This window comes from Petaurus breviceps, unplaced genomic scaffold (genome assembly GCF_028583685.1).
Source record: "Petaurus breviceps papuanus isolate PSGF00001 unplaced genomic scaffold, PetGlider_PUasm1.0 178, whole genome shotgun sequence".
Classification (NCBI taxonomy): Eukaryota; Metazoa; Chordata; class Mammalia; order Diprotodontia; family Petauridae; genus Petaurus; species Petaurus breviceps.
This window is the reverse complement of record NW_027185777.1, coordinates 6,029,427-6,057,046: the sequence shown is the minus strand read 5'-3', so window position 1 is coordinate 6,057,046 and position 27,620 is coordinate 6,029,427. Positions and strand designations below refer to the sequence as shown.

The 27,620-nt window shown below is 36.6% G+C and overlaps 1 protein-coding gene across 1 annotated transcript in view; it reads left to right on the top strand.

Annotated features, from left to right (window-relative positions):
* Window positions 1–27,620, top strand: part of RUNDC3B (RUN domain containing 3B) — a 123,358-nt gene that overhangs the window by 62,602 nt on the left and 33,136 nt on the right. The window contains exons 4-7 of the mRNA XM_069086225.1: window positions 852–937; window positions 13,541–13,630; window positions 17,396–17,476; window positions 19,337–19,505. Coding sequence (XP_068942326.1) covers window positions 852–937; window positions 13,541–13,630; window positions 17,396–17,476; window positions 19,337–19,505 — 426 coding nt within the window. The remainder of the gene's footprint in view (window positions 1–851; window positions 938–13,540; window positions 13,631–17,395; window positions 17,477–19,336; window positions 19,506–27,620) is intronic.

Sequence of the window (27,620 nt, the reverse complement as noted above, 5' to 3'; positions counted from 1 at the left end):
ACACACACACACACACACACACACACACACACACACACACACACACAGGGTAAGGAAAGAAAAAGAAAGAGAAGACAAAAGTAGACTTTGATTCTAGGTAATATTATTACCTATTAGTTTCATAGCTTTTCCCTTGGTTCAAAAACACAAACAAATAAATTCTGTTTCCCACTGTTATGTCATGTGGTGGGGATTTTTTTTGTTGTGAAAATAATCCACATTTTTTTGGTGTGGATTTAGTTTGAAATTTTCCTTTTATGTTCCTTGGGATCTCTTTGGGAAAATGAGAATTACAATCATAACACTTCTTTGAGGCACCATAGAGGCCATCTGATTCAGCTTTCTCATCTTACAGATTAAAAACAAAACAAAGCAAAACACCCTAGAAGGCAAAATGATTGCCTAAGGTATAGCAAAGTTTGGCTGTTTAAATTTAGGCCTTTGGACTCTAAATCAGAAATGTTCTTTCCATTATATCATCCCAATTCTCAGAGAGAAAATAACTATGATGTTAATGTGCTATGGAGAATATGCTTTCAGGGAAAACAGGATGCAGGTATACTACACATTTAAAATATTTTCTCTGATTCAGTACCAAAGTATTAAAGCAAAATATATATAATTCAGATCCAAATACATTGTAAATGGCAGATTGCTTAGATGTATATATGTTGCCCCTAAAGACTTATTGCGGTTTTGAACTTTAAAAGTTTTAAACTGCACTAAGACTTTTGGTACAGCCTATCTATCATTATGTTTGCTTTTTGGAGGCATGGTACACAGATGACTTTTTTTAAAACTTCTTGTTGCTGTTATTATTAAGTATTGATTTTGTTTCTTCTTCCTTTTAGGGAAGAGCCTGGATCAGAGTAGCACTCATGGAAAAACACTTATCCGAATATATCTCCACAGCTCTGAGAGACTTCAAAACAACCAGGTTTATAAAAGTCCCCCTTTTTATCACTTTGACAAAATTGTATAGGTATGATGTAAAGACTTAGCTTTAGGAATGGATTTGAGAGTTTTCTTTGGTTTCTAATAACCCTGACTGCTTTATTCTCCCTGTTTTCATACTTCCCCAATAGGTTCCTTCCTCTGCCCTCAGGAAAATGTGATCCCCTTTGGATAAATACATTTCTGTGTCTGAATATTTTCTCAGGCTGTACCTATGCTTGGAATGCTCTCCCTCTAGGTTCACCAAAATCATTCTCTTTGTTCAAATGGTTATTCATGAAGCTTTCCCTGATCAGTTTCCAAAGAGGTATAGCAAATTCCCTCTGTGTGTACAATTCCCATCTTTTCTTTTACACCACATTTCATGTATGCGCTCACCTCTCTGTTTCCACACAATGTTAATGCATCATTTAAAATAATGTAGTTAATTTACCTATTTAATTCTTTTGCAGTTGTCGTTTCTTCCTGATGTTTTTCTGCATCAGTATTTTCTCTTCTAAACTTGCAGAGGTCAAGGACTATATTTAATTAACATAGTACAAAGGCTAACTCTGCAGAGTAGACAGATACTTTATATACATGGAATATATATATAATTTAGGATGGCACTGATGTGGTTGCTCTTTTGGGTACTAGTTATTCTTTTTAAGGACTGATTCCCTGGACTCTGTGTTAAATACTGAGGAATTTTTTTTCCTCCCTTCTTATTGGAAAGGACAACACAAAAATACATAAAATGGAGACACAGAAATCCATAATATGTACACAAAACACACAAAAATATGCAAAAAAACCCCACCAAAATTGAGAATACAAAATAGGAGTTGCAAAAGAAAGTAAAACACTATTGCTACCTTAAATCAAATACCCTTCTTATAAATTATTGCACTGATGATGGTACTTACTATCAATTCCTGAGACACTGGTATTAATAAGGAAATGGCCATTTATAAGGAAGCTTTCTCAGTGCCTTAAAGCAGAAACTGGATACTGAACTCCAGTGTCTTGGCTCCTAGTCTTTGGAAGACCCTTTTTGGAGGAGGTTGTCATGTTTGACATTCTAGAACAGCTTGGGAGAAACAGCTTCCAGATGCAAGAGAGACTTATTCTTTGGTTCATCCCAGATTTGATTTCTTTTCTTTCGGGGGCACTTATACTTTTGAGGTAACATGGCTTTGAGACTTTTGACTTACTGTAAAACTAGGAAGAAACCCTTTCATGTATTTTGTATTTTTTTCAGTTAAGAAAAAGTTAAGACTTCAGGCAAGCTATGTGTGGGAAATACTTATGAATATGTTCTTACTAAAGTTATTAAAACCAGTGTTTTTAACCTAGGATATTTCCAAGGATAGATCGTAGAGAAAGTGATACCTGTAGAGAAAATGACTTTGGGGATTTACTTATATTTTTCTCTATCAAAAAGTATTTGGATTTGAAGATTATTTTGTTAATCATTACTAATAATTAAGTTGTATTAAGTACTTTACTTAATTAAATACTTTATTTAAATAAGTAAATTTAAATATCTAAAGGTTTGATCTTTTAGGCCAGAAATCCTTAACCCTTGGGTTCTGTGGACAGATTTCTTAGAGTCTGTGAACTTGGATGGAAAAAACAATTAAATATTTTTTTTCACTGACCTCTAACTGAAATTCAGGATTTCCTTCAATTATTTTAAGACATTCTGAAGAAGGGTCCTGTGGCTTCACCAGATTGCCAAAGAGGTCCACAACATAAGGTTAAGAAGTCCTTTTTATAGACTCTAGATTTGGAAAATGCCAAACCAAGTCTTTTACCATAATGAAAATACAATTAAATTTTATCTAAATACATACATGCTTAATAATTCTGTCATATTGATTTTAAGGGCAGCATTTTTTACCATAAAGTATCCAGAAATGTGTTAGGGATTAGTAGATATTCATAATCTCTACCTTGATTTAAGGGATTGGGCTGGGTGAAAATATTGTTCAAATAAGATATTTTTGGAACTAGTCTTTTAAATATTTACAGGGAAATGCTTGTTGCCCTGCTCTGAGGTGTGAGCCTTCCTTTTTGTTGTGAAGGAAATGATTCAGCGCTGATAAATCACACAGAATGAAAGTGCTTTCTAAAGCACTGTTCAAAGAAAACTGTTCCTGGACATTTGGGGCATATATCTTAACCAATATTTTATTTCTGGAAGGTGGTCTGGAATTTTAGTTTCTGGGAGCCAGGTGTTGTCTTTCAAGGAGAGATTGTTTTCTCACAGAAATCGCTCATTGAAGTAGAGGAGAGATGAGTAGATGGACAGTTACCTCAGCCTCCCACTGCCCTGAGTTGTACAGTTGAAAACAAAATAAAAGCCAAAAGGTTCATAATGGCTTTTGTTTCAAACTGAAGCCAAACTAAATAATACCTTGATTATAAATTGTTTTGACTGAAAAAAAAACACTGTCAAAAAGGGAAAAAAGCACTTGGAAGAATGAATTTGACAAATGCAGAACATAAAACAGAATATTGGAAATAGTAGCAATCCTTACCTTTGGCTTGGCTGTAGCCCCACCAATAAAAGCTGTGTAGAAAGAGGTGACAAACAAACGCACTGGTCTTCTGTCCTGAGAGCGCCTCAATCAAGTGGATTTCTTCTTGTTCTGCCCTTCACAGATAAAGAGTAATGAAATCCTTAAAAGTGGTGATCCAGGAGTTCACCCCAGTGCAGGAGGAGGAGCTTCATGAGCCAAGGTGGGCAAGCTGGAAAGCGCTGACCAGTGAGAATCCTAGGATGGACTAGGAAGGGAGGGGATAAAGTAAGGCTTCTTGGGAGGCCATATATGCCTGCGGCTTCAGAGCAGGAGAGAATTTCAGTGGACCTCTTTGCTAGGATGGAGTTGATCATGGTGAGGAAATGGAATAAAATCTCAAGGAATTTCATTTGCAGGGGAGGGGCTTGCTTGGCTTGAACAGCCATTGGAAAATGGCCACAACTGAAAGTTGACAAGGAGAGTTAGAACCTGAAGCTAAAAAAAAATGGGGAATTGGGGTGGCACAGTGAATAGAGCACCAGCCCTGGAGTCAGGAGGACCTGAGTTCAAATTTGGCCTTAGACACTTAACACTTGCTAGCCACGTGACCTTGGGCAAGTCATTTAACCCCAATAGCCTTGCCTTCCCCCCTGCAAAAATAAAAGAAAATGGGGAATTGTATATTGGTAGGTACCAAGGAAGAACAGTGTGCTTTCAAGGGATAAATTTCTGAAAGCAAAGGTTTGACCAGGTCATCTCCTTACTCAATAAATTCTAACAGCTCCCTATTATCTCTAAGATCATGTGGAAACTCTATCATTTGTCATTCAAAGACCTGGAACAACCTGTTCTCTTCCTATCTTTTCAGCCTTCTTCAACATTATTTCCCTTCCCACATTCTACAGTCCAGCCATGAGGGTCTTCTTGCTGTTCCTTAAACATGGCACCCAGTCAATCCACAAAAATTTATTAAATACCCGCTATGTCCAGGTGTTCTGCTACTTAATGGGGATACAGAGACAAAAGCAAAACAGTCCTTGCCCTCAGAGATCTTATATCTAGTCTGGATTCCTGCTTTCTTTGAAGGCTATACCTATGAATCCCTTTTAGGTCTCCCATTATGGTTAAGTTGTATCTGTTTTATATACTTTTAAATGTGTACATATTGTCTCGCTTGTTAGAATGTAAGGACCTACCAGGAGAATAATTTAATACAATAATAGCAACATAGTAAAGACAAACAACTTTGAAAGGTTTAAAAACTGCTCAAAACAATGCCCAACCACATTTCCAAAGTACTGATAATGAAGCAATCTACCCATCTCTTGAGAGAATTATGAGGCACTCAGTGGATACAGAATGAGCCATACATTTTTTCAACATGGTCAATATAAGAATTTGTTTTGCTGGATTTCCCATGATCATTACAAGGATTTGTTTTTATTTTTCAATGAGGGGAGAAGTGAGAAGATTTACGAAATACTTGTTAATTAAGGGGGAAAATAAAATAAAAGTTACATTAAAAAATATAAGCTCCTTGGGGGCAGGTACTGTTTCCTTTAGTTTTTTGTATCTCTAGCCCTTAGAACAGTGTCTGGCACGTAAGTGCTTAATAATATATGCTTGTTGATTGAGTTATATTCCGAGGAGTTAAATTGTGGAAATAAATGAGAAGTTGAACTCTTTCTCTCTCTACTCACTCCCCCAAGTATATCATAACTCATTCCTCCTTCCCCTACCCCTCACTGACTGACAAATTAGTTAGAGATTAAAGCTGGAGGAGATTCCAAAAGATTGGGAATTTTAAAATAGATTGAAGAAGTTTTCTATAAAAATTTAGATGAATAAGGGTGAGAGATATATATTATGGCTATAAGATAATGACATTTGGTTATTTTGTAAACTTGTGGCCTTCCATCCTTCTTTGTTAATCATGGCAAGTATATCCTGTCTAAAAGTAAACAAGTGTGTGTTTTCAAGGAGTGTGTGACTTTTTCCAGGTACTTACCGTGTTTCCCCGATAATAAGACCTATCCCGAAAATAAGCCCTCCCCTTACTGTGTAAGATTCCTCTAAAATAAGCCCTCCCCCGAAAATAAGCCCTATTGAGATTGCTACTGTAGTGAAGGTGATCCCCTGTGCTACACGCTACATTACGGTACCCTCTGTATGCACAATTCCCCTTCCCCCCGTGAAACACACGCCGTGCTCCAAGCTGCATCCAATCAGAGCTGCAGCAGTGAATGCGTCATCCTATTCTTCCCCAGTGATTTGCTTATTGAATAAAGGTACATTTTTTTGTTCACATTTGCCTGTTTATTAAAATTGCTGTCAATGTTCATTAAAATAAGCCCTCCCCTGAAAATAAGCCCTCTGGTGTTTTTCTGTCCAAAAAATTAATAAGACAGTGTCTTATTATCGGGGAAACATGGTATATTAGGGACAAAGGGAAGAGAATTTAAGTATAACAGTTAAGAATTTGTTGAGTTGTTATATAAAAAAAATAGTTCATTCATGCCATATATACTTAGGGTAAAATTGAATAGAAAGGAAGCACCAAAATGTTTCAGTAACCAGAAGAACTCTTGTGGTCTGTAGTTGCATAAAAGAGTTGTCATGTTTGAGATAAGACATTAAAAAGGAATTTGTGTAGGCTTATGGAAGTTAGTCATAGGATGTATTTTTGGGGGGTTTGTTTTGCATGTGTAATTTTTGGGGGGGTTTTGTCTTATTATTTTTTTTGGTATAAGGAATACCTATTAAAGAAACTCCCTCTACCAATGTAAATTGGCAATTATTTTATAAATTATAATTTTAGAGAATTATCTAGGGGCACTGAGAATGTAAGTGACTTACCACAGTCATACATTCTGTATCTATGAGGCAAGCCTTGAATGCAGGCCTTTCTGATTTTGAGACCAGCTCTCTACTCTATTTACCACACCTGACTTCTTTTCATGGAATAAAAGAGATAAATTAAAAATAACTTTATAACTTTGTGGGTGGCATATGAAAATCAGAACCCATCTGAATAATGAAAGATACTTATGTTCTTTGAGTCAGCATGTGTCTCAAATCTAAAGATAATGCCCAAGTGCTTTTGAGTTTAAAACTCCTAATATTCTGGTAAATTCTAATACTGGTGGGGGTGAGGAATGATTCTCAATAGGAACAAAAAAAGTATATGATGACTCAATTTAGCAGTTCTCTGTGATTCATATTTTAGTAGTTTTACCCTCAGCTTGTGTGTTAGAAATAATAATAAATATTCATTGAAGCCCCATGCCTAGGACAGTGCATTGTCAACTGCAGCAGCTTCATAAATGCTTTTGCTGGATTTGGAGGCATCAGGGATGAGCACTGGGCTGTGTCCATTACTCTTTTAGTCAAAGTTAGAGATAAATAAACTAGCTTAGCCATCTGGGCAGAGACTTTACCCATGAAGAGCAAATGGTCTGCAGTATGTCTTCTTCCTCTGTCATCATTAATTTAGTAGGAAATCTTCCCTTTTTCTGCCCCAAATCCTTTGGATAGCTAAATTCCACAGACCAACTGCATTTCATAGGTGATTTTTAAGGGTTTACTGTGTACCAAGAGTGGTAGTGGGATAGAGTGTAAACAATGAACTGGTCTTGAGGAAAGGAAGGGGTGGGATGAAGCCCCAGCTTTATATACATATACACATACACACATGCATCTGTATATGTGTGTGTGTATGCATGTAGGTATGTATTATGTATAGGTATGTATGTATGTGTAAGTAGATAGGTATATATAGGTCACACATGTACATAGGCTTCATGATGCCAAGCAAGTTCCCTAATGTCTCAGTGCTCTAGGCAACTCTTTAGGACCAGAAGTTTCAGAGAATATGCAGACCCTCATTGGCACAAGGAGTTTTATACTTGAGAGTCCCCTATAACATTGGAATCACAGAGTCAGTGACTATCCCAATGCCTATGTCTCAAATGCTGTGTGAAGCACTGGTGACAAAAAAGAAAAGCTACCTGTACAATAGAAAGATGGGTTGGTTTAGCTACAAAGTTCTTTTACAGCCTTTAGTCATGATTATTGAACAAATTCATTTGGGAAACTATCACTGTAACTATGCTCTGGTACACTTAATGGATATGTGATCTCAGCTACATGGGTAACACATGACCTCTAATCTTATGTAATTCTTGTTTGTGTTCTTACCAAAAAAAAGAGCTAACTAATGATTTCACAAGTAATGTATCTTAAATTTGACCATTAGCCCTCAAGTTATAGTAAGGTAATTATGTCAGTTATCTCAAGGACCTATTATTTCAGCAGTGCAGGAAGTCCCTCTATGTATAATCTTGACTACCAGAGTCTCAGAGAGGTTATGACTTTCCCCAGTCACCCAGTGAGCTAGTATCATACAGCTGGTAAGAAATGGGATTTGAACTTGGGTGTTTGACTCCAAGTCTAACACTCAGTCTCTCATGAGGTTGTATTGTTCCAGAAATGTGGCTAATCACTGTGAGCTTATGTTTCAAAATGATGTTTAAATCTTGCTCTTAATTCTGTTCACTTATTTCGGTTCCAGTTTCATTTAGATGCTTTATTCATACTGTTGCATACTAGAGTGCTAGAATTTGGGATCTGAAAATATCTGGGTTCAGGTGTCACCTGAGACATTTTTAGCTGGGTGACCATTACAAGATAGTTAATCTTTCTGTACCTCATTCTCCTCATCCATAAAGTGGAGATGATAAAACCTGTGGTCCTCATGAGACTGGAATGACAGATGTTATTTCAGTGCTATATACAGATCAGCTATTATTACTGTTGGGGTTGCCTTATTTTTTTGTTGCTACATGGTGTTTATTCTATGAGATTTCTTTATGTTCCTGTTAAAATTTCTGCTTAGGCCCAAGAAACATTTATAAGTGCTTCATTTGCTTTTCACAATCCTAAGTTGTTTGAATGTGGTTGCTACAGGAACATTGAACTGGAAGGAGGCTGAGCCAGGTGTGGGGATAGGAATGTTTGAATGAAGTCTTAATGTCTTTTAGGATCTGCTTTTTCACACTTAGCATTGCCAACACAGAAAATAATAGTCAACTGTTAGAAGTTAGAAGGCATTGGAATCTCCCTAGAGCTTTAAGATGTTCCCTAGGATAGCCTTCTGTCTGAAATTACTTAATTTAACTCAAAGCTTCTACAGAGCTGTGCACAAGGTGGGGTGCTAGGTGCTGGGGATATAAAACCAACAAGAAAACGCCTCTGTCCTGGGAGCTTATATTCTCTTGGTCAGGGCCTACCACGTATCCAGAGAAGCCAGTAAGGGTAATCTGACAAGAGATGAAGCCCTAAAGACTGGGGAAGGGGCAGGATGATCAGGAAAGGCTTAATAGAGATTGTAACCCCTCAGTTAAGGGAGTACATAAAGCTGGAGTGTCAAACTTGAGTCACCTGACTGAGGACCCTCAGTGTCAGACTGACAAGTTTGTATTCTATTCTAGAAGCAAGAGGAAACCATTATGGGATTTTGATCAGGATAGTGACATGGTCAGACCTGTTTCCATAGGAAGATTATTTTGGTAGCTAGGCTGATAAGATGGCAGGATCAGTTGGAGAGAGATTTTGGAGTCAGGGATGCCAGTTAAAAGGCATTAAGCCAAATGAGAGGCCATAATGACCTCAACTAGGATGGTTGTATGAGTGGAGAGACAAAAATGGATTCGAGCATGGTTTTGAAGATAGGATCAACACAACTAAACCACTTGTATGGGTTTCAGGGGTGAGGGAGAAGGAAGAGTCAAGGATGGTTCCTAGGTTATGAAATTGGGTGCCTGGGAAGATGGTAGTGCTCTCAGGGGAAATAGGGACTTCTGAAGGAGGAGTGGATTTTGTGAAGATGATTGTGTCTCATTTGGTCATATTGAGTTTGAGTTGCCAATGTGACTTATGGGTGAAGATGTCCAGGCAATTGATCATACAGAACTGAAGCTCAAGGAAAGGGAGAAACTCAGCTTGGACATATAGATTAGAGAATTGTGTATATAAAGGTAATAACCAAGCCCTGGGAGTTGATAAGATCATCAAGTAAGAAAGTGAATAGATGAGAAGCAGGCTTATGAAAGAATATTCAGGGACATCCATACTTAAGGCGTGGGAGATAATGATATCAGCAATGACTTGGAGGAGTTCTTGGACTGGTGGAAGGAAGAGGAGGCTAGAACTGGGACCCAGAAGCAAAAGGAGAGTGCTTGGGAGGAACAAGTGAACGTCTCATCAGCTTTTGACACAGATGATGAGAAACACAAGGACTAAGAAAAGGCCAAAGGATTGAGCAGTTAGGAGATTGTTGGAAACCATTGAGAGAATATGTTCGGTTGGGTGGCAGGGTTGGAATGTAAGTTATAAGAAGCTGAAAAGTGAGCAAGTGAAGAGGAAAGACAAGCAGTGAGTACAGACAGCTTTCTGGGAGTTTGGCATTGAAAACAAGGCTAAATCTAGGATGAGAAAACCCAAAGGACATTAGCCCTTTAGTGACCAAGAGTGTTTAAATGACCTTTAAGGAAGATGTACAGAATGGAATCCATAGGAAAGTGTCATCATGGAGAACATCACAAAATTCTGGTTATGTTTCAGTTGTGTGGTCTGGTCCCCTTCAGTGACAGGAATTTCTGGTAAGGAAATGCTCCATAAGAATGCAAAACTGTGACTGCTCTTCACCTGATAGAGAGTTTCCTGGGGCACTAGAAGATTGATGTCCTACACCTTGTGTCAGAAATGGAATTTGAACCTGGGTCTTTCTAACTCCAAGTCCAGTACTCTATCAATGTCATACTTCTTCCATTATGCCTCCATTATAGATATCCATTATCAATGAACCAAGTACACTGGCTTCTTAAATTCTTTTCTGTTACTCTAAATGTCTTAATAGTAAGAAAAAATAAGTGTACCTTTGAAGAATGGACAGGCTTCTTCATACTCAGAATAAGGAGCTTGGCATGTATTTGCTTTTTAACAAAGAATGTTTTTAAAGAAAAGAGTTAATTTACCATTGGAACTAATGTGCTTTATAGTTTTTTTAAGCTTGAGAACAGTTCCTTTGTAATATCTTTTTTTGAAGTTCACTATGTTATTTTGGTTAGGTTCTTGTTATAGAAATATTTTCTTTAGGACAAAGAAATATTTTTCATGAAAGAAAGGGAATGTCTTAAAGTACATATTTGAATTAGTCACCCTGGATTCTTAGTCTTCTCTCATTTGTTGTATATTCTTGTTGACATGACCAAATCTCATTTGTGCCTCGATTTTTCCATGAGAAAAAATGGAAAAGATAATATTTGTTTGTAATCCTGTGAAATCCTTTGAAATAGTTGGTATTTGTAATCCAATTTCTAGCAAAACAAAAATACTGGTAGCAAAGGATATCTCTCAGTAACTACCTAGTGGACCTTGTGGAATCAGTCAACATGTATTTACCAAAAGCCTACTTTAAACAGTGTGCTATGTTAGACACTGAGTATGCAAAGACAAAAATGAGATAGTCCATGACCTCAGAGTTTATACTGTAGCTGGGAGAGAGGCATACATGTGTGTGCCTGTGTATATACGTAATCATGTCATTTTGGAAGGAGAGTGCTAGCAGCTAGTGAGACTGGGAAAAGCATCATGTAGACCATGAGGGATTCTGAGAGGTTCAGCAAGGAGTCACAATACATTTTAGTGAAGATCTTTTGTGCACAGTGGACCCCATTAGCAGTGTCTGGGGAAGCATGTGGACCCTTTCTTGGAATAATGTTTTAGGCACATGCCTTTACATGTACCTTTACAAGGGAAACCACCTTTATTGAAATACAGCTATCAAAATAATAAGTGAAGATGATGGTAGTGATGATAGTTCATAGACCTCTGCAGAAGATGACACTGACACCTTTTCCCCTTAGAATTAGCAATACACCTTAGTGCTTCCTCCAGTAATACACAGCATTTGTATAGCCCTTTAAGGTTTGCAACATGCTTTATATGTTATTTCATTTGATCCTCACAACAACCTTGCAAGATTGGTGGATTGGTGCTGTTATTATCCCCTTCAACAGATGAAGAAACTGAGGCTGAGAGAGGTTAAGGGAGTTGGTCAGGATTACACAGCTAGTAAGGGTCTCATTCCTGAAAATGTATTGCCTGCCTTATAGGCAGAGAATAAGTGGCTGTCTTTTATTTTTCTCTGTCTTTTTTAAAATCTATATTAAATATTATAATATTAACAAATTGTTCTTTTATATTTTCCTTCTTGGATTTAAAATCAGTTCCCATGTATGTGAAAAAGTAAGCAAGGCAGCTGCTACTCCTAAATAGATTCAGTGAAACCTTCTTATGGAAACAAATTACATTCTTCATTGCCTGTGTTAATGTAAATATTAATTTAAAGACCTCTGATGATAGCTCATTAGATCAAATTAGTTGTACTTGGTTCATTAATATCATTTTATTACAAGGTTTCCATTTATTATCATGTCATTAATAAATCTCTACCAGACTTCTATTCATCTACCTCATCATGACATGAAGGTGACTTTGATGCTTGAAGGTGATGCTAGCCAAGTTTAGATTCTGACATGTGCTCCCAAGCTGGAAGGGCTGCTGGTCTGGTTCTTACGATGAGATCATGCATCTGTCATCAGAGGATAAGCCTAATTAAGTACAGAGAAGCTCATTACTAGAAGATTGGCCCCTAGGTTAGGGTTAATTTCTTGGGACACAGTGTAATTTCATAAAACATGACCAACTGAGGCATGGGAGGGGTTGTCATCATGATTGTTAGAAGAACGTGTTTATTCTAGGCATAGATAAAACAACAGATTTTGGATGCATTAACATAATAAATTAAAATTCCCTGAAGTCTCCTATTTTAGGAAGTGCTTTAGTATTCACATCTCAGTTTTTCAGAAATATTCTTTTTAACATTCATGAAAAAATGGAGCTCTGACTGAATTTAGACCGAAGTGGCTTCCTTATTCAGATTTGGCAGTGCCATTGACCAGCAAACTTTTTTTCACGTATCATTCATTACTTTGGCATCTCATCTATCCTATTATCACTGCAGTGTTGAACGTTAGAATATTTGGCAAAAGTTAGACTTTCCAGAGTTTTGTTTTGATTTGTTTTTTAGTAGCTGAAAAAAAAGGTCATTCACAGAAAACATAAGCCTTGATCTATGTGTATTCTGAGAGCTAAGAAAAATCAAATGCCAAGCATAGATTTTTAAAAATTGCTCCTTTTAAACATGTTCCTGTGTATTTGTAGCCAGAGAACTCTGAATATGTAGGCAGATGTAATATAAGAATAATATAGGACTTAATAGGATACACCGTGTTTCCCCAATAATAAGACCTATCCCGAAAATAAGCCCTCCTCTTACTGTGTAAGATTCCTCTAAAATAAGCCCTCCCCCGAAAATAAGCCCTATTGAGATTGCTACTGTAGTGAAGGTGATCCCCTGCACTACATGCTACATTACGGTACCCTCTGTATGCACCGTCCCGCTCCCCCCCCTGGGGAAACGCACGCCGTGCTCCGAGCTGCATCCAATCAGAGCTGCAGCAGTGAGCGCGTCATCCTGTTCTTCCCCAGTGATTTGCTTATTGAATAAAGGTACATTTTTTGTTCACATTTACCTGTTTATTAAAATTGCTGTCAATGTTCATTAAAATAAGCCCTCCCCTGAAAATAAGCCCTCTGGTGTTTTTCTGTCCAAAAAAATTAATAAGACAGTGTCTTATTATCGGGGAAACACAGTAGGTATAAACTATGGTTCTAACAGTTTGTAAAAACTTTGCTAAGCTCCTATGAATGGAAAAGAATTTCATAGATTGAATTAGCATTTCTGCATTATTGAAAAATATTGATGACTCTAGATCCATTAACAATTTTTAAAGAATATGTGTAAATAGTTTTTCATATATTTTACAAAGGTTAGTAAATTTTTTAAATTTTAAATAAATCACATAAAGAACCACAGTTCTTACTGAGTCCATTGTTCTTTATATTCAATTTGTTTGCTTTTAATAGTTTGAACATTCAACTGTTTCATTTTTTTCCAGGAGATTTTATGAAGATGGAGCGATTGTCTTGGGTGAAGAAGCAAATATGCTTGCTGGCATGCTGCTTGGACTCAATGCTATTGATTTCAGGTAGTTAATCTGCCAAGTTCTGTATAACTTTTAATATTCCCCCATATCATTTTTTTCAATTCAATGGGTTCTATTTCTTTTATTTTACTGTTTTCAGTTTACATGCAAACAAAGGGACTTGTGTTATTTGAATTGGTTTTTTAGGGACGGGGGCGGGGGGGTAGGGTCGGGACCTGTGATTTCATCCAGATAGGGAACTCCTTGTGTGGAAATACTAATAATAAATAATGTTTATGTAGTGCTTACTCTGTGCCAGGCACTGGCACATAGTAGGTGCTTAAATAAATGTTTATTGATCAATTGACAATTATTATCTCATTTTATCCTCACAGTCACCCTGTTATTATCCCTATTTGACAGATGAGGAAACTGAGACAAACAGAGTAACTTGCCCAGAATCACACAGCTAGTGAGTATATGAGGTGAGCTTTCAACTCAGGTCTTCCTGATTCCAGGTCCAGCACCCTATCCCCTGTGACACCTAGCTGCCCCAAATGGTAGAAATTTTGTCCGTCAGTGTAGATCAGCAATTGTTTAAGTAATTTAGAGGCACTGAGTGCTTAAATAACTAGCATATGGTCACACAGTATGGGTCTGAGGCAGGACATGAGTCTTCTTTGTTCTACAGCTGGCCCTCTATAGGTTTTGCTAAGCTGCCTCTCATCATAAAGTTAGGTGCTGACATTTGATTAATGTTCCTATCTTTTTGTTCCAAACCTCAATGGTAAAAATTCTAAAAAACAGTTTGTTTTCAGAAGGGAGTTTGAATCAAATGGAACACAAGGAGCTGATGGGTAGTTGGCATCTGGCTCTCATGTAGCCAATGCACAAATCTCTAGGGCTCTCATGCCAAACACCAGAGTATGGTCTGACTTCCTCTGCCTGTGTTGAAATGAGTCACTTAGAGGAATTTTTCTTGAATGGGGGGTGGGGGAGGGCTGGGTGGTGAGGGAAGAAGAATATCTTTTCTTTTTTAAAGCAATGGGGGTTAAGTAACTTGCTCAAGGTTACATGGCCAGTTATTTCTGGGTGTGGTGCTAAGTATCTGAGCCCAGATTCGATCCCAGGTCATCCCGATTCTGGGGCCGGTGCTCTTACTCACTGAGCCACCTGGCTGCCCCTAAGGAATTGGGGTTAAGTAACTTGCTCAAGGTTATGTGGCCAGGTGTTTCTGGGTGGGTGCTAAGTATCTGAGCCTGGATTCGATCCCAGGTCATCCTGACTCTGGGGCCGGAAAAATATCTTTAATGTAGTGGCTTCTGCACTGATATGGCCAAGATCCTAACATGGTATTTTAAGCCCTTCTGGTTTAGGTTTGTTTGTTTTTTTCTTTCCTAAAATTATACAATATTCTGGGAAATTGGCTCTTAACTTTGACCAAACCAACTTGGTTAGATTTTCTAGATCAGAAGTTCCAAAAAGTGGTGGTGTAGAAAAGTGCTTCTGAAAGAGGTAGAGTGGTATAATGGGTAGAGTCCTGGACTTGGAGTCTGGAAGAACTGAGTTCAAAATTCACTTCTGACACTTCCAAGCTGTACATGGGTAAGTTACTAACCCTCTGTGAGTCTCAGATGACTTCCTCTAAATCCACAGATAGTCGCAGTCTGTGTTGGTGGAGGGATTTCCTATGCCAACAAAATCACATTTCTTTTTTATTTAGTTTTTGCCATATACAATCTTTAACCAAGATATAATGAAATTGAAAGACTGTATAGTAAACAAGTTATTCCTTCATTTTTCTGAAGTATCAGAACACCATAGAAATTGTACAGTTAGAAAAACTGAGATTATGTCAAATGAAGTGTGTGTAAGGGGTAAGTAAAAAAGATCTTTTAAGGATTTGATTAAAAACAATGCTAGCTCATGGTTACTGAGTTTCCTTTAATTAGAAAGTGAGAGAAACATATATTTTTTTAAATCATTGTTGGGAGCAGCTAGGTGGCGCAGTGAATAGAGCACCAGCCCTGGAGTTAGGAGGACCTGAGTTCAAATCCAGCCTCAGACACTTAACACACACACACACACACACACACACAAACTAGCCATGTGACCTTGGGCAAGTCACTTAACCCCCCAACTGCCCTCCAAAACACACAAATAAATAAATCATTGTTTCTTCATCACTTTAAGCATAGCCTTATTTTAAAATCATTCTTACCCATCTTAATTCATGAAAATGGGGGCTTTTTCAACTTAACTAGTCTAGGATGATGAATTCAGTTAGACTGAGCATAACATTGATGTGGATAGAATTGTAGACTCGATGTTTTTAAGAATAGGGTTTCACACTACTGCTGGCTGGTTATCTCTTCAGTGTGTACCACTGATCACAAGAGAAAACTGGCAAAAAAAAATATGGATTAAAAAAGTGGATGGCCATTGGTTATCCCAAAAGCAACTGAAAGTTCATGTGTCCTGTATTCATAGAACCATCTTTATAAATAAAAGAGAGTGAGCACATGCAAACTGTGTTCCATTCCTGTGCTCTTCACTAGAGAGGTTCATGGTAGGTGGGAAGGCACACTGAACTGGATGAATAAAATGTTTAGAGAATTATGAGTTGTAGGATAATAAAAAAAATTAAGATTTCTCTTTGAAAGTACAGCTAATACTCTATTAAAAATCTGAATTGCTTGCTTGTAGAATGTTAATAATTTTCTTTTTCATAATCTTTATTACTAAGGGTAATTTCCATGACTTTTACATTTCTAAACTAAAAGACTTTCTTGATTCTTGTCACCCAAAATCAGAAATCTTCTAATTTTGGTGATGATCATTTCAACTAAAACTTTGGAAGATAGAATCATGCAATTTTAGAAGCAGCACAGTAGCTTAGAGGTCAGTATAATATCTTTAAAGGTCATGTAGTTTAATCTGTCCAGTTTTACAAGTGGAAAAACTGAGGCCCTGCAGGGTTAAATAACTTATTGAATGTCATGAAACCAGTAAATGGTAGAACTGAGACTAGAACCCAAGGCAGTTAGATTCAGTGATCATTTATTATGTATCTATCCATTTTTGGTTCTATTTCTATTTTTTTTAATATTCTAAGCCGAGAGGGACACTGTGGCATAGTAGCTGGAGGAGCAAGTTTTGGAATCAGGAAGGCCTAGGTTCAAGTTCTGTGTTTAACACATATCACCTTTGCTACCATGAAAAGATCAGTCAGCTTCTTAGGGCTCCAAACAACTCTAGAGACTTTAAGTTGTATGGGAGATTCCAATTTTCACTGCTGGAAAGAGTTTCCTAACCAGGAGTTTCCTACCTTGATAAGATCTCAGGTCTAGTTCAAAAATAAAATTCTGAATCAAGCCTTAATTTTATAGACAGCATAAAGTAGCTTAATTCTTCAAAAATAGTAACCTCCTTCAAAATATATTTTATTTAAGATTGAAGTAAGCCTACGCAGTATGTAGAAAGATTTATCTAAATAGAGCACATTGGCATTCTTGTAGAATGATATTTCAAAATCTAATAAAAGAAAAATGAAAATATAGCTCCAAGCCAAAAGAATACTTGTGGGACTTAATTAGTTTTCAGTAAGATACTTTTAATACTGTAGAAGCCATCACCCTGTGAAATGACTTGTTAGTAGAGTTTAGAAGTGTTTCTTTTGAAGTTTCAGTTGGCAACAGCTGAAGGTGACTTAATACAAACTTTATTCCACCATCTATTTGATGAAAAATCAAATTGTCAGTAAAGCTAGAATTCCTCTTTTAATTTTTTTTAATGTAAAACACTTATTGATTATTTCTGTTATCGTAGCTTCTGCCTGAAGGGAGAGGGATTGGATGGCAACTTCCCAGCTGTCATAGATTATACACCATATTTGAAGTTTACCCAAAGGTATCTCATCTTTTCAACTATTTTGCTGTATTGAAACCTTCTTTTACATTTGCATAGCTCATATTTATTTCTTGAAATTTATGTTAAACTAAAAAAAATTTCAAATGCCTTTGACAGCCTGTTGTAGTCAGGAAATAATGAATATCTGTATTTCTTTTCTTTGTGAAATTACAGTAATTGAACAATTGTTATCAACTGGTCTCAAATAGTAGTGGCATTATTAATCTATCAAAATCCATCCAAATTTTCTGAAAAGAATATGCATAACCAACATAGTACTGTTAAAAACACTCTAATGAAAAGATAGAATGAAATCAACTCTGAAAGCAATCATAGCGCAATAGACATTGGGTTGGAAAAAACTGTAGATATCATCAAGTCTTACACCTCATTTTACTGATAAGGAAATTGACCACCAGAGCTCAAGCCAATCAACAAGCATTTATTAAGCACTTACTGTAGGCCAAGGACTATGCTAAGTACTGGAGGTTATAAAGAAAGACAAAAACATGGTCCCTGCCTTTAGGTCATTTGCATTCTATTGACTTGACCAGGGTCCCCCATCTTCTAAGTGCCTGAAGCAAGTTTTGCTGACTCCAAGTCTGTCATTCTAACCATTACATTGATGTCACAGATCAAAATCACTAGTCCAAAGAGGGATTGTATACATTTGATAGATGGGATAGGGTATTAAAATCATAACATACTGATGAAAATAAAATGGGAAGAACATACATTTACCAGCACATCAAACTGAAGTTAAATAAGATACTATAAAATGTGTTTAATGAGTTTTGTAGCATCCTAAACAAAAGTAAAGAATCTTGTATTATAGGGGGTGGCTAGGTGGCACAGTGAATAGAGCACTGGCCCTGAAGTCAGGAGGACCTGAGTTCACATCCATCCTCAGACACTTAACACGTACTAGCCATGTGACCTTGGGCAAGTCACTTAACCCCAATTGCCCTCCAAAAAGCAAAACAAAGCAAAATAAAAAGAATCTTGCATTACAAATATAAACTCCTTAAGGGCAAAGATGCCAGAAAGCCCATTTTCTTTTGTACAGTAATTTTTCAGACAAACATTATACAAATAGTTTAATGAACATTCCTGTTCTTCCTATAAGAATGCCTGAGCATTGATGTTGGTAAACATTAAACTTATCTCTGTTCCTATTGACCAACATTGTGGTATTCCAAAGAACTATTCTTAAAAACATATTCCTTTGATTTTTTTTCCTTGTAGGATATCATTGTGTTTCTTAGAACTTACCATTAAATACCTGAGTTCATATTTAAATTGTTAAATAAATGAGTTCATTAATACCTGAGTTCATTTAGTGAAAGAACACATGAAAGTAATTGGAAATTTACTTAGAGCAATTAGTAGAATTGGTACAGGGCTAGTTATCTCATGATAGACACACATTATTGAATTGATGCATTTAAGAAGAGGAAATATGCATTGACTTCATTTGCTTTCATGTGCCATTCTGCATTCCCATTTTTTTATAATTGAAAGTAGTCTGATTTCCTTCCAGTATTGTAGTACTTCCTGTCACAATTTGTCATGGACACTGAGAATGGACTGAGAATGTGGTTTCTGCAATATGGTAAAATCCTTATTCTATGTGTGTATGGCCTTGTTCATATTCATCCAAAACTTTAGTACCTCTTCCCAGTAGGTCTTTAGCTCAGATCTCCAAAGACTAGAAGCTTTGATTTGATCTGGGTTCAGAAATATTTGTTGCAAATAAATTAAAGCTAAATAGTATGAATTTTTCCATTTTAGAAGTTAATTTTACATTCAAAGGTTGCATATAAATAATATTTATTTGTTCATAATGTTTTGTATTTGTAGTTCTGATAGCATCAGCAGTGATGAAGAAGAATTGAGGACTTTGGGGAGCAGTGGTAGTGAAAGTAGTACTCCAGAGAATATTGGTCCACCTTTTATCATGGATGAAAATAGTTGGTTCAACAAGTGTAAGAGAGTTAAGCAGAAGTATCAACTTACCCTGGAACAAAAGGTACTTAACCAATTTGTCAGAAATCAATATGATCCTTTACCTTAGCCTAAACTTATTTTAATAACATTTTCCCTGATCATATGTAAAAATTTTAACATTCTTTTTAAAAAAATATATTTGATTACTTAACCCCTATTGCTTTAAAAAAATTGAGTTCCAGATTCTCTCCCTCTCTTCCTTCTCCCCTCCCTGAGACAGCAAGCAATTTGATATGGGTCATACGTGTACAATCATATGAAGTATTTCCATATTGGCCGTTTTGTGAAAGAAAACACAGGCCAGAAAAAAAACCTAAGGGAAAAAAAGTGAAAAATAGTATGCTCTCATTTGTATTCAGACTCCATCAGCTCTTTCTCTGGAGGCAGATAGCATTTTTCATGATAAGTCCTTTGGAATTGTCTTGGATCATTGTATTGCTGAGAACAGCTAAGTCATTCACAGTTGATCATTATAAAATATTGTTCTTATTGTGTACAATGTTCTCCTGCTCAGTTCATTTTGCATCAGTTCGTGTAAGTCTTCTCAGGTTTTTCTGAAAGCATCCTGTTCATTTCTTATAGCACAATAGTATTCCATCACAATCATAGACCACAACTTGTTCAGCCATTCCCCAATTGATGGGCTTCCCTTCAATTTCCAGTTCTTTGTCAACACAAAAAGAGCTGCCATAAATATTTTTGTATATATAAGTCCCTTTCCTTTTTCTTTGATCTCTATGTAATACAGACCTAGTAGTGCTATTACTGGATCAAAGGGTATACACAATTTGATAGTCCTTTGGGCATAGTTCCCAATTGCTCTCCAGAATGTTGGATAAGTTCACAACTCTCCTAATGGTGCATTAATGTCCCAGTTTTCTCACATGCTCTTCAACCTTTGTAATTTTCCATTTCTGTTATATTAGCCAACCTGATAGGTGTGAGGTGGTACCTCGGAGTTCTCTTAATTTGCCTTTCTCTAGTCAGTAATGATTTAAAGCATTTTATATGACTACAGATATCTTTGATTTCTTTATCTGAAAACTGTGAGTTTATATTCTTTGACTATCAATTGAGAAATAACTTGTTTTCTTATAATTTTTACTTACTTCTCTATATATTTAAGAAATGAAGCCTTTATCAGAGAAATTTGCTGTAAAACTTCCCCCTATCTTTCTATTTTCTTTTTAGTCTTGGTTTTATGTGTGCAAAGCCTTTTTCATTTAGTGTAATCAAAATCATCCATTATATATCTTGTAATGCTATCTCTTGTTTCTCAGACTAAACAATACTGTATGTTTCCAGTATTGTTGTCATTCAGTTGTTTTCAGTCATGTTCAACTCTTTGTGACCCCATTTGGGGGTTTCTTGGCAAAGATACTGGAGTGGTTTGCCATTTCATTCTCCTGCTCATTTTGCAGATGAGGAAACTGAGGCAAACAGGGTGAAATGACTTGAACAGGGTCACACAGCTAGTAAATGTCTGAGGCTGGATTTTACCTCAGGTCTTCTAACTCCCAGCTTGTTCTCTGTCTACTGTGCCACCTAGCTACCCATAATTTCAACAGTACTTACTTAAAAGAGATTTTAATAAAATGATATTTTAATTTATTTCCTTTGGCTTTCTTTTTGTTCTTTCTAATTAAGAATGTAGGAGTTCATCACTACATCAGTTAGACCTTCATTGTTTGACAGTCCTTAGTTTAGTGCCATAATTCAACAGCTTGATCTTCTTTTCTTCCATATTCAATTTATTAATATTCATAGGACACTCTGGAAAGGATCTTTAAGATCATCTAGCCCATTCTCCTTATTTTACTGATGTAGAAACTGAAGTTTGAATACACAGATAATGACTGGAAACTCTAATTCCAAAGTGATAGCTTTTTCCGCTCTTGTGTGATTGTGATTTTGATCTTTTTCAGTATATGTGACATTCATTGGATTTAGATAAAACAATAAAATTATACATCTACTTTTCTTACACAATGAGGTATGTATGTGTACCTGTCGCTCATTTTCAATTAAAAAAATTTTTCCTTTGATTTCTGGATGGGAGAAAGCAGGGCAATTAGGGTTAAATGACTTGCCTAAGGTCATATAGCTAGTGTGTCAAGTGTCAGAGGCTGGATTTGAACTCAGGTCCTCCTGACTCCAGGGATGGTGCTCTATTCACTGTGCCAGCTAGCCGCCCAAATTTATTTATTTTTAAATAAAATTTTTATTAATGTCTTTTCATTTTAAAAAATGTATTAATTTACTTATTTTTAGTTTTCAACATTCACTTCCATAAGTTTTCAATTTTCTCCCCTTCCCTTCTAAGATGGCATGCAATATGATATGACTTTACATATGCATTCCTATTAAACACATTTTCACATTAGTCATGTTGCATAGAAGAATTATAATGAATGGGAGAGACCATGACAAAGAAAAGACAAAACAAAAAAGAAAATAGTCTGCTTCATTCTGCATTCTGACTCCATAGTTCTTTCTTTGGGTCTGGATGGCATTTACCATCATGAGTCCTTTTGAATTGTTTTAGGTCCTTGCATTACTGAGATGGACTAAGTCTATCAAAATCAGTCATCACACATTGTTTCTGTGAACAATGTTCTCCTGGTTCTGCTTACTTCACTCAGCATCAGTTCATATAAGTCTTTCCAGGATTTTCTGAAGTCTACCTGTTCATCATTTCTTACAGCACAATAGTATTCCATCACAATCATATACCGCAACTTGTTCAGCCATTCCCCAATTGATGGGCATCCCCTCAATTTCCAGTTCTTGGTCACCACCAAAAAGCGCTGCTATAAATATTTTTGTACACATGGGTCCTTTTCCCATTTGTAGGGTCTCTTTGGGATACAGCCCTAGAAGTGGTATTGCTGGGTCAAAGGATATGCACATTTTTATAACCCTTTGGGCCTACTTACAAATTGCTCTCCAGAATGGTTGGATCAACAATGAATGAGTGTTCCAACTTTCCCAGGATTTATCATTTTCCTGTTTTGTCAAGTTAGCCAATCTGATAGGTGTGAAATGGTACTTCAGAGCTGTTTTGATTTACATCTCTTTAATCAATAGTGATTTAGAGCTTTTTAAAAAAATATGACTATAGATAGCTTTAATTTCTTCCTCTGAAATCTGGCTATTCATATCCTTTGACCATTTATCAGTTGGGGAATGACTTGTATTCTTGTAAATTTGAGTTCCTTTGGTGTGTATGAGGGAATTAAGGGAAATAAATTATTTATTTATTTTAGAAATGAGGCCTTTATCAGAGACATTAGTCATAAAAGTTCTTCCCCAGTTTTCTGCTTCCCTCCTAATCTTCATTCCTTGCTCTTTTTTGTTTTTTTTTTTTTTTTTTTTTTTTTGTAAATTACTTTTGGTTATTTTGTTTTGTTTCTGTCCATTTACATCATCATTTTTTTGGTTCTCCTTTCCTCATTCTGATTGAGTCAGCTAAATCTTTCAGTGTTTCTCTGTATTCATCATTTGTTATAGCACAATGACATCCCATTACATTCATGTACCACAGTTTGTTTTGCCATTCCCCATTTGGGGGGAGTCTGCTTTGTTTCTAATTCTTTGCTATCAACCAAAGTGATACTATTATACATATTCTGTAATACATGGGGACTTTCTTTTTAATGACAATTTATTTACTTATTGAGTAACTTTTCTACTAACATCCTATTCTGGTGCTTCATTGTAGTGTGGAGGTGAGCATCAATTCTCTTTCGTAATAACAGTGAAGTTCAAGCTCCAGCAAATAATGCTAAGCTAGAAACATTTCAGATCTAGATACATGCCTGGTGATGGATTATTTCCCTATTGTTCGAAGACTCCCTCCTACTATCAAAGAATCTCATTACCAGAGATCTGGCTGATAGATGATGACTTATTTTGGCCATAGCAACTTCCTTGTGCTTTAGCACAGTGCCCAGGGCATAGTAGGACCTTAAATAATAGTTGTTGACTGACCTGCAGAGGTAGAGGTCTCCATATGGATGTGTTCAGTGATAGGCTAGGCACAGTGGAACATGTGAAAGTAGTAGACACAAAGTGCTTCCTCTGGAGCACTTTGCTGTCTAATTGCTTTCTGCTGCTTCCACTTTTTCATCCACTTCCCACAACCCCCAGTTTCTTGCCTTGAATGCTGAGGTTAAGTGAGCAGAGCATTTCCTATTCTCCATACTAAACCATGTTATTTCATATATATACATATATATATAGTTTTTGGAAGTCATTGAACAAACTGATTGTCATTCCCTTGTGTGTTAGGATAAAGTATAGGTTTACATGTCCCAATTTTTTTTCCTTCCTCTGTTCTCATTCATAAATTGAACTCATTACTCTGGGCACCTAAAAGAGACATTTAAAATATTATAATAGTGTTTGCTGATGGCTATGTTCTTCCACAGAGGAATGAGTATAGAGGGAAGACTATAGGAAGACAAGATAAGAGAGTGTGGTGAAAACAGTGGGGTATCTCTTTCATCATGGGTCCAGTTGGCAGCTTCTCAGGTTCTTAGGATTCTCATATACCTTTTTTCCCCCCTTGTCCTTTGTAAATACTTTTGTAAGGATCTAGGAAAACCCACATTGGGCTCTTTCTTTACACAAACTCTCTTGGTCACATAATATCATGGAGTTGATGCACCTTCCAATTTAGCTTATAGTAGTAATATTAATGATAATAGCTGATATTGACATATCATTTCAAGGTTTGGAAAGTTCTTTTATTGTGACAGGGTGTCCCAAAAGTCTTAGTGCAATGTTAAACTCTAACACTTCACTAAGACTTCTGGGAAACTCTCACCTGAGCCTCAAAAAACTCCTGCAAATTAGGTATCATTATCCTCATTTTATAGATGAGGGAATTGAGGCCTTCAGTGATTTGTCCAGGGTCCCACAACTATTAAGTATCAGAACTCAGAACTCTGTTTAGGTTTTCCTGAACTCTAAGGTCATTGTACCATGCTGCCTCTCAAACACAAGGGTTTATATGACCTTTCACAGATAAGTTGCTCTTAAATGGACCTTCTACACATCTACAGATATATTTCAGTGTAATCCTAACCCCAAGGCACTGTAAAATCCTGAAGCTCCTTCTCAGGCATGGGAAAGATTAGATTATCTGAGTATGTTTTGGGTGTTAAGTATCCTTTATTATGTTCTAAGACTAACAGAAAGTTGGCTGTGCACAATGTACACAGAAGAAAACCCTTTAATATTTGAATAACCAGAAGCTCATCCCGGGACCACGTTTGATAATAAGCAGTTTCCTGTAGCAGGGAGTGACTCAGGCAGAAGAATGTCAGGAGAAGGAGTGGCTGTCCTAGATGCTGGGGAGGAGGAGGAATACAGGAAGAGGATACCAGAGTGCTGGTAGGGAGTGCCTGCTTTCCTACCTCGAATGTTCTTGAATGTGACTTCCTTGAAAAACAGGGGTCTCATTACTTCATATTCCAGCTCCAGTGAATCTGGAAGAAATTCCAGGTGTGTTCCTTTAGGTCGCATCTGCTCTGGCCATTGAAAATATAGGCAGACCATTGGCCTTTGCGTACCTGGAAATAGAGACCGCAGCAATTTCAGTGTTTGATAAGATTTTGTCCTGAAATGTAAAACAGATTATTTCAGGTTCAGTATGGCATAGAGGATAGAAAATCAGCTTTGAACTAGTGTAGGGAGGAAATCATGGTCTCACTGACTTTTTGTAGCAAGGCTGGCTACATCTCTCTCTCTAGGTTCTAGTGGTATCCTGAGTAACTTTCAGTCTCTCTTCTCTGATGCCATTAGCTCAAGCCCCTCTTGGTTATGTGTAATTAACATTGACTAGTATCTCGGTTCCATTTAACTACATAACATCAAATAAGTATATTTGCTTTGAAGATATAGCAAGAACATAAGTACAGACAATTCTCTCCAACACCTTGAGGGCACATTCTCTCCTATCCAACCTTGATTTTTGGGAATAAAGTGCCCACATTTAGCATAGTTTCTACATAGAAACTATGAACTGGTCTCACCCAATTCAGTTCCAAGTGGAGCAAAGCTGCTGCTGAATTCTCTTGTTTGTTGTTGCTTGGCTCTCTCCCGAAACTCACTCCTTACTCCCTGGAATATTGAGCGAGGCTATATGGAGACTCCAATTTCAGGAGGCTCATTGTCCTGACTCAGAAGTTCAGAGACTCCAAGTTAATCTCCTTGATCTAAAATGAAAGAACAAACAAAACAGAGACCTCAAACCTGTTTCCATGAGGCCACATGTCAGCTTCAGAGGGGAAAAGGTCAATATACACAAAATTATTTGAAGCAGAACTTTTTTTGAAAGCAAAGAATCAGAAATATAGATTCCCACCCAATCAGGAATAACTAAACAAGTCATGGTCCATGAATGGAATGGAATATTACTGTGTTGTAAGAAATCATGAATTCAGAGAAGCATAGAAAGATTTATAACAACTAATGAAGAATGAAGTAAGCAGAACCAGAAAACAATATATACAATAATTAATTAGAATATTATTATTCTAATATATGTTATATATAATATATTAGAACTATAATTAATAGAAATAGAAAGAACAACCACATACAAAAGAAATCAAATGTGAATGCTGCAAAACTAAAAAGAAAAAGCATGGTATGAAAGAAGGGATATGAGAAGACACTCCCACTCTACCTCTTTGTAGAAAAAAAGGAACATATTTTCAGACTAAAATTTAAATATCAGTTATGTTGACTTTTCCCTTTCTTTCTCTTTGTTTTTTAAAAAATATTGTTATATGGGATAACTCACAAGGAAGGAGAGAGGGGAGGATACTGGGAAAACAGTGGTGATGTAAAAAACAAAAGACATCCATAAAAACTTATTTTTAAAAAGTTGAATTCAGAAATTGTGAATTGGGTCTGACCAAAACAAAACAAAACACTTCCCCAAACTCTGTTTTCTAGTAAAATGTATTTTAAAGGTATGGATACTCCCTCCAATGGTCCAGGTTACAATTCTCCTATAGACATCTGGAAGAAATTTGTTCCAGAAACATTATTTTATTTTACCTTTTAAAAAATTCTGAACTTAAACATCAAATAAGATGAGCATTTCCATTTACAAACCAGAACACAAAAAGAGGAGTGAATATGTATCTATGCCCTGTATAGCTAGGCAATATAATTTTAAAGGAATTTAGGGACTGATTTTCAAGATATCTCAAAAAGGAGAAATTTCAGAACAATGGATAATATTCTACCTACCCCTCCCAGAAAAGGAGACCAAAAAGACAGTAACAAGTATTAAGCAATTCATACAACTGATTTCTCTGCTTCTAAAAATCCTGTGAGAATGGTCCATGTATGTATTTAGTGTGTTCCTGGTCAACATGTGAGATAGATATAGATGTGATTTCAGATATCATTTTCTAAAGCTGTTGATCTAAAAGGTGAAGAATGTAAAATCCTATCATAAGTATTGTTTATTAGGGGCGGCTAGGTGGCGCAATGAGTAAAGTGCCGGCCCTGGAGTCAGGAGCACCTGAGTTCGGTTCCGGCCTCAGACACTTAACACACACACACACACACACACACACACACACACACACACACACAACTAGCCATGTAACCTTGGGCAAGTTACTTAACCCCAATTGCCCTCCAAAAAGCAAAAAAAAAAAAGTATTGTTTATTGATTTCTTAAGGTTACATTATCCTGTTTATTGTGCATTTAATCAATAAATATTTATTAAACATTTACTTTGTGCCACTTACTCTGTGCTTGGTGCTGGGGATACAAATACAAAGAATAAGACCATCTATGGCAGCTAAGTGGTGTAGTGAATAGAAAGGCTCATCTTCCTGAGTTCAAATCTGACCTTTGACACTAACTACTCTGGACAAGTCACTTAACCCTGTTACCTCAGTCCCTTCATCTGTAAAATGAACTAGAGAAGGAAATGGCAAACTACTGTAGTATCTTTGCCAAGAAAACTCCATATGGGGTCAAGAAGAGGTGGACACAACTGAACAACAACAAAACCATCTATAGTCACATCTGTATTCTAAGGGAGGGGGAAAAATTGTTAGATAGATAGATAGATAGATAGATAGATAGATAGATAGATAGATAGAT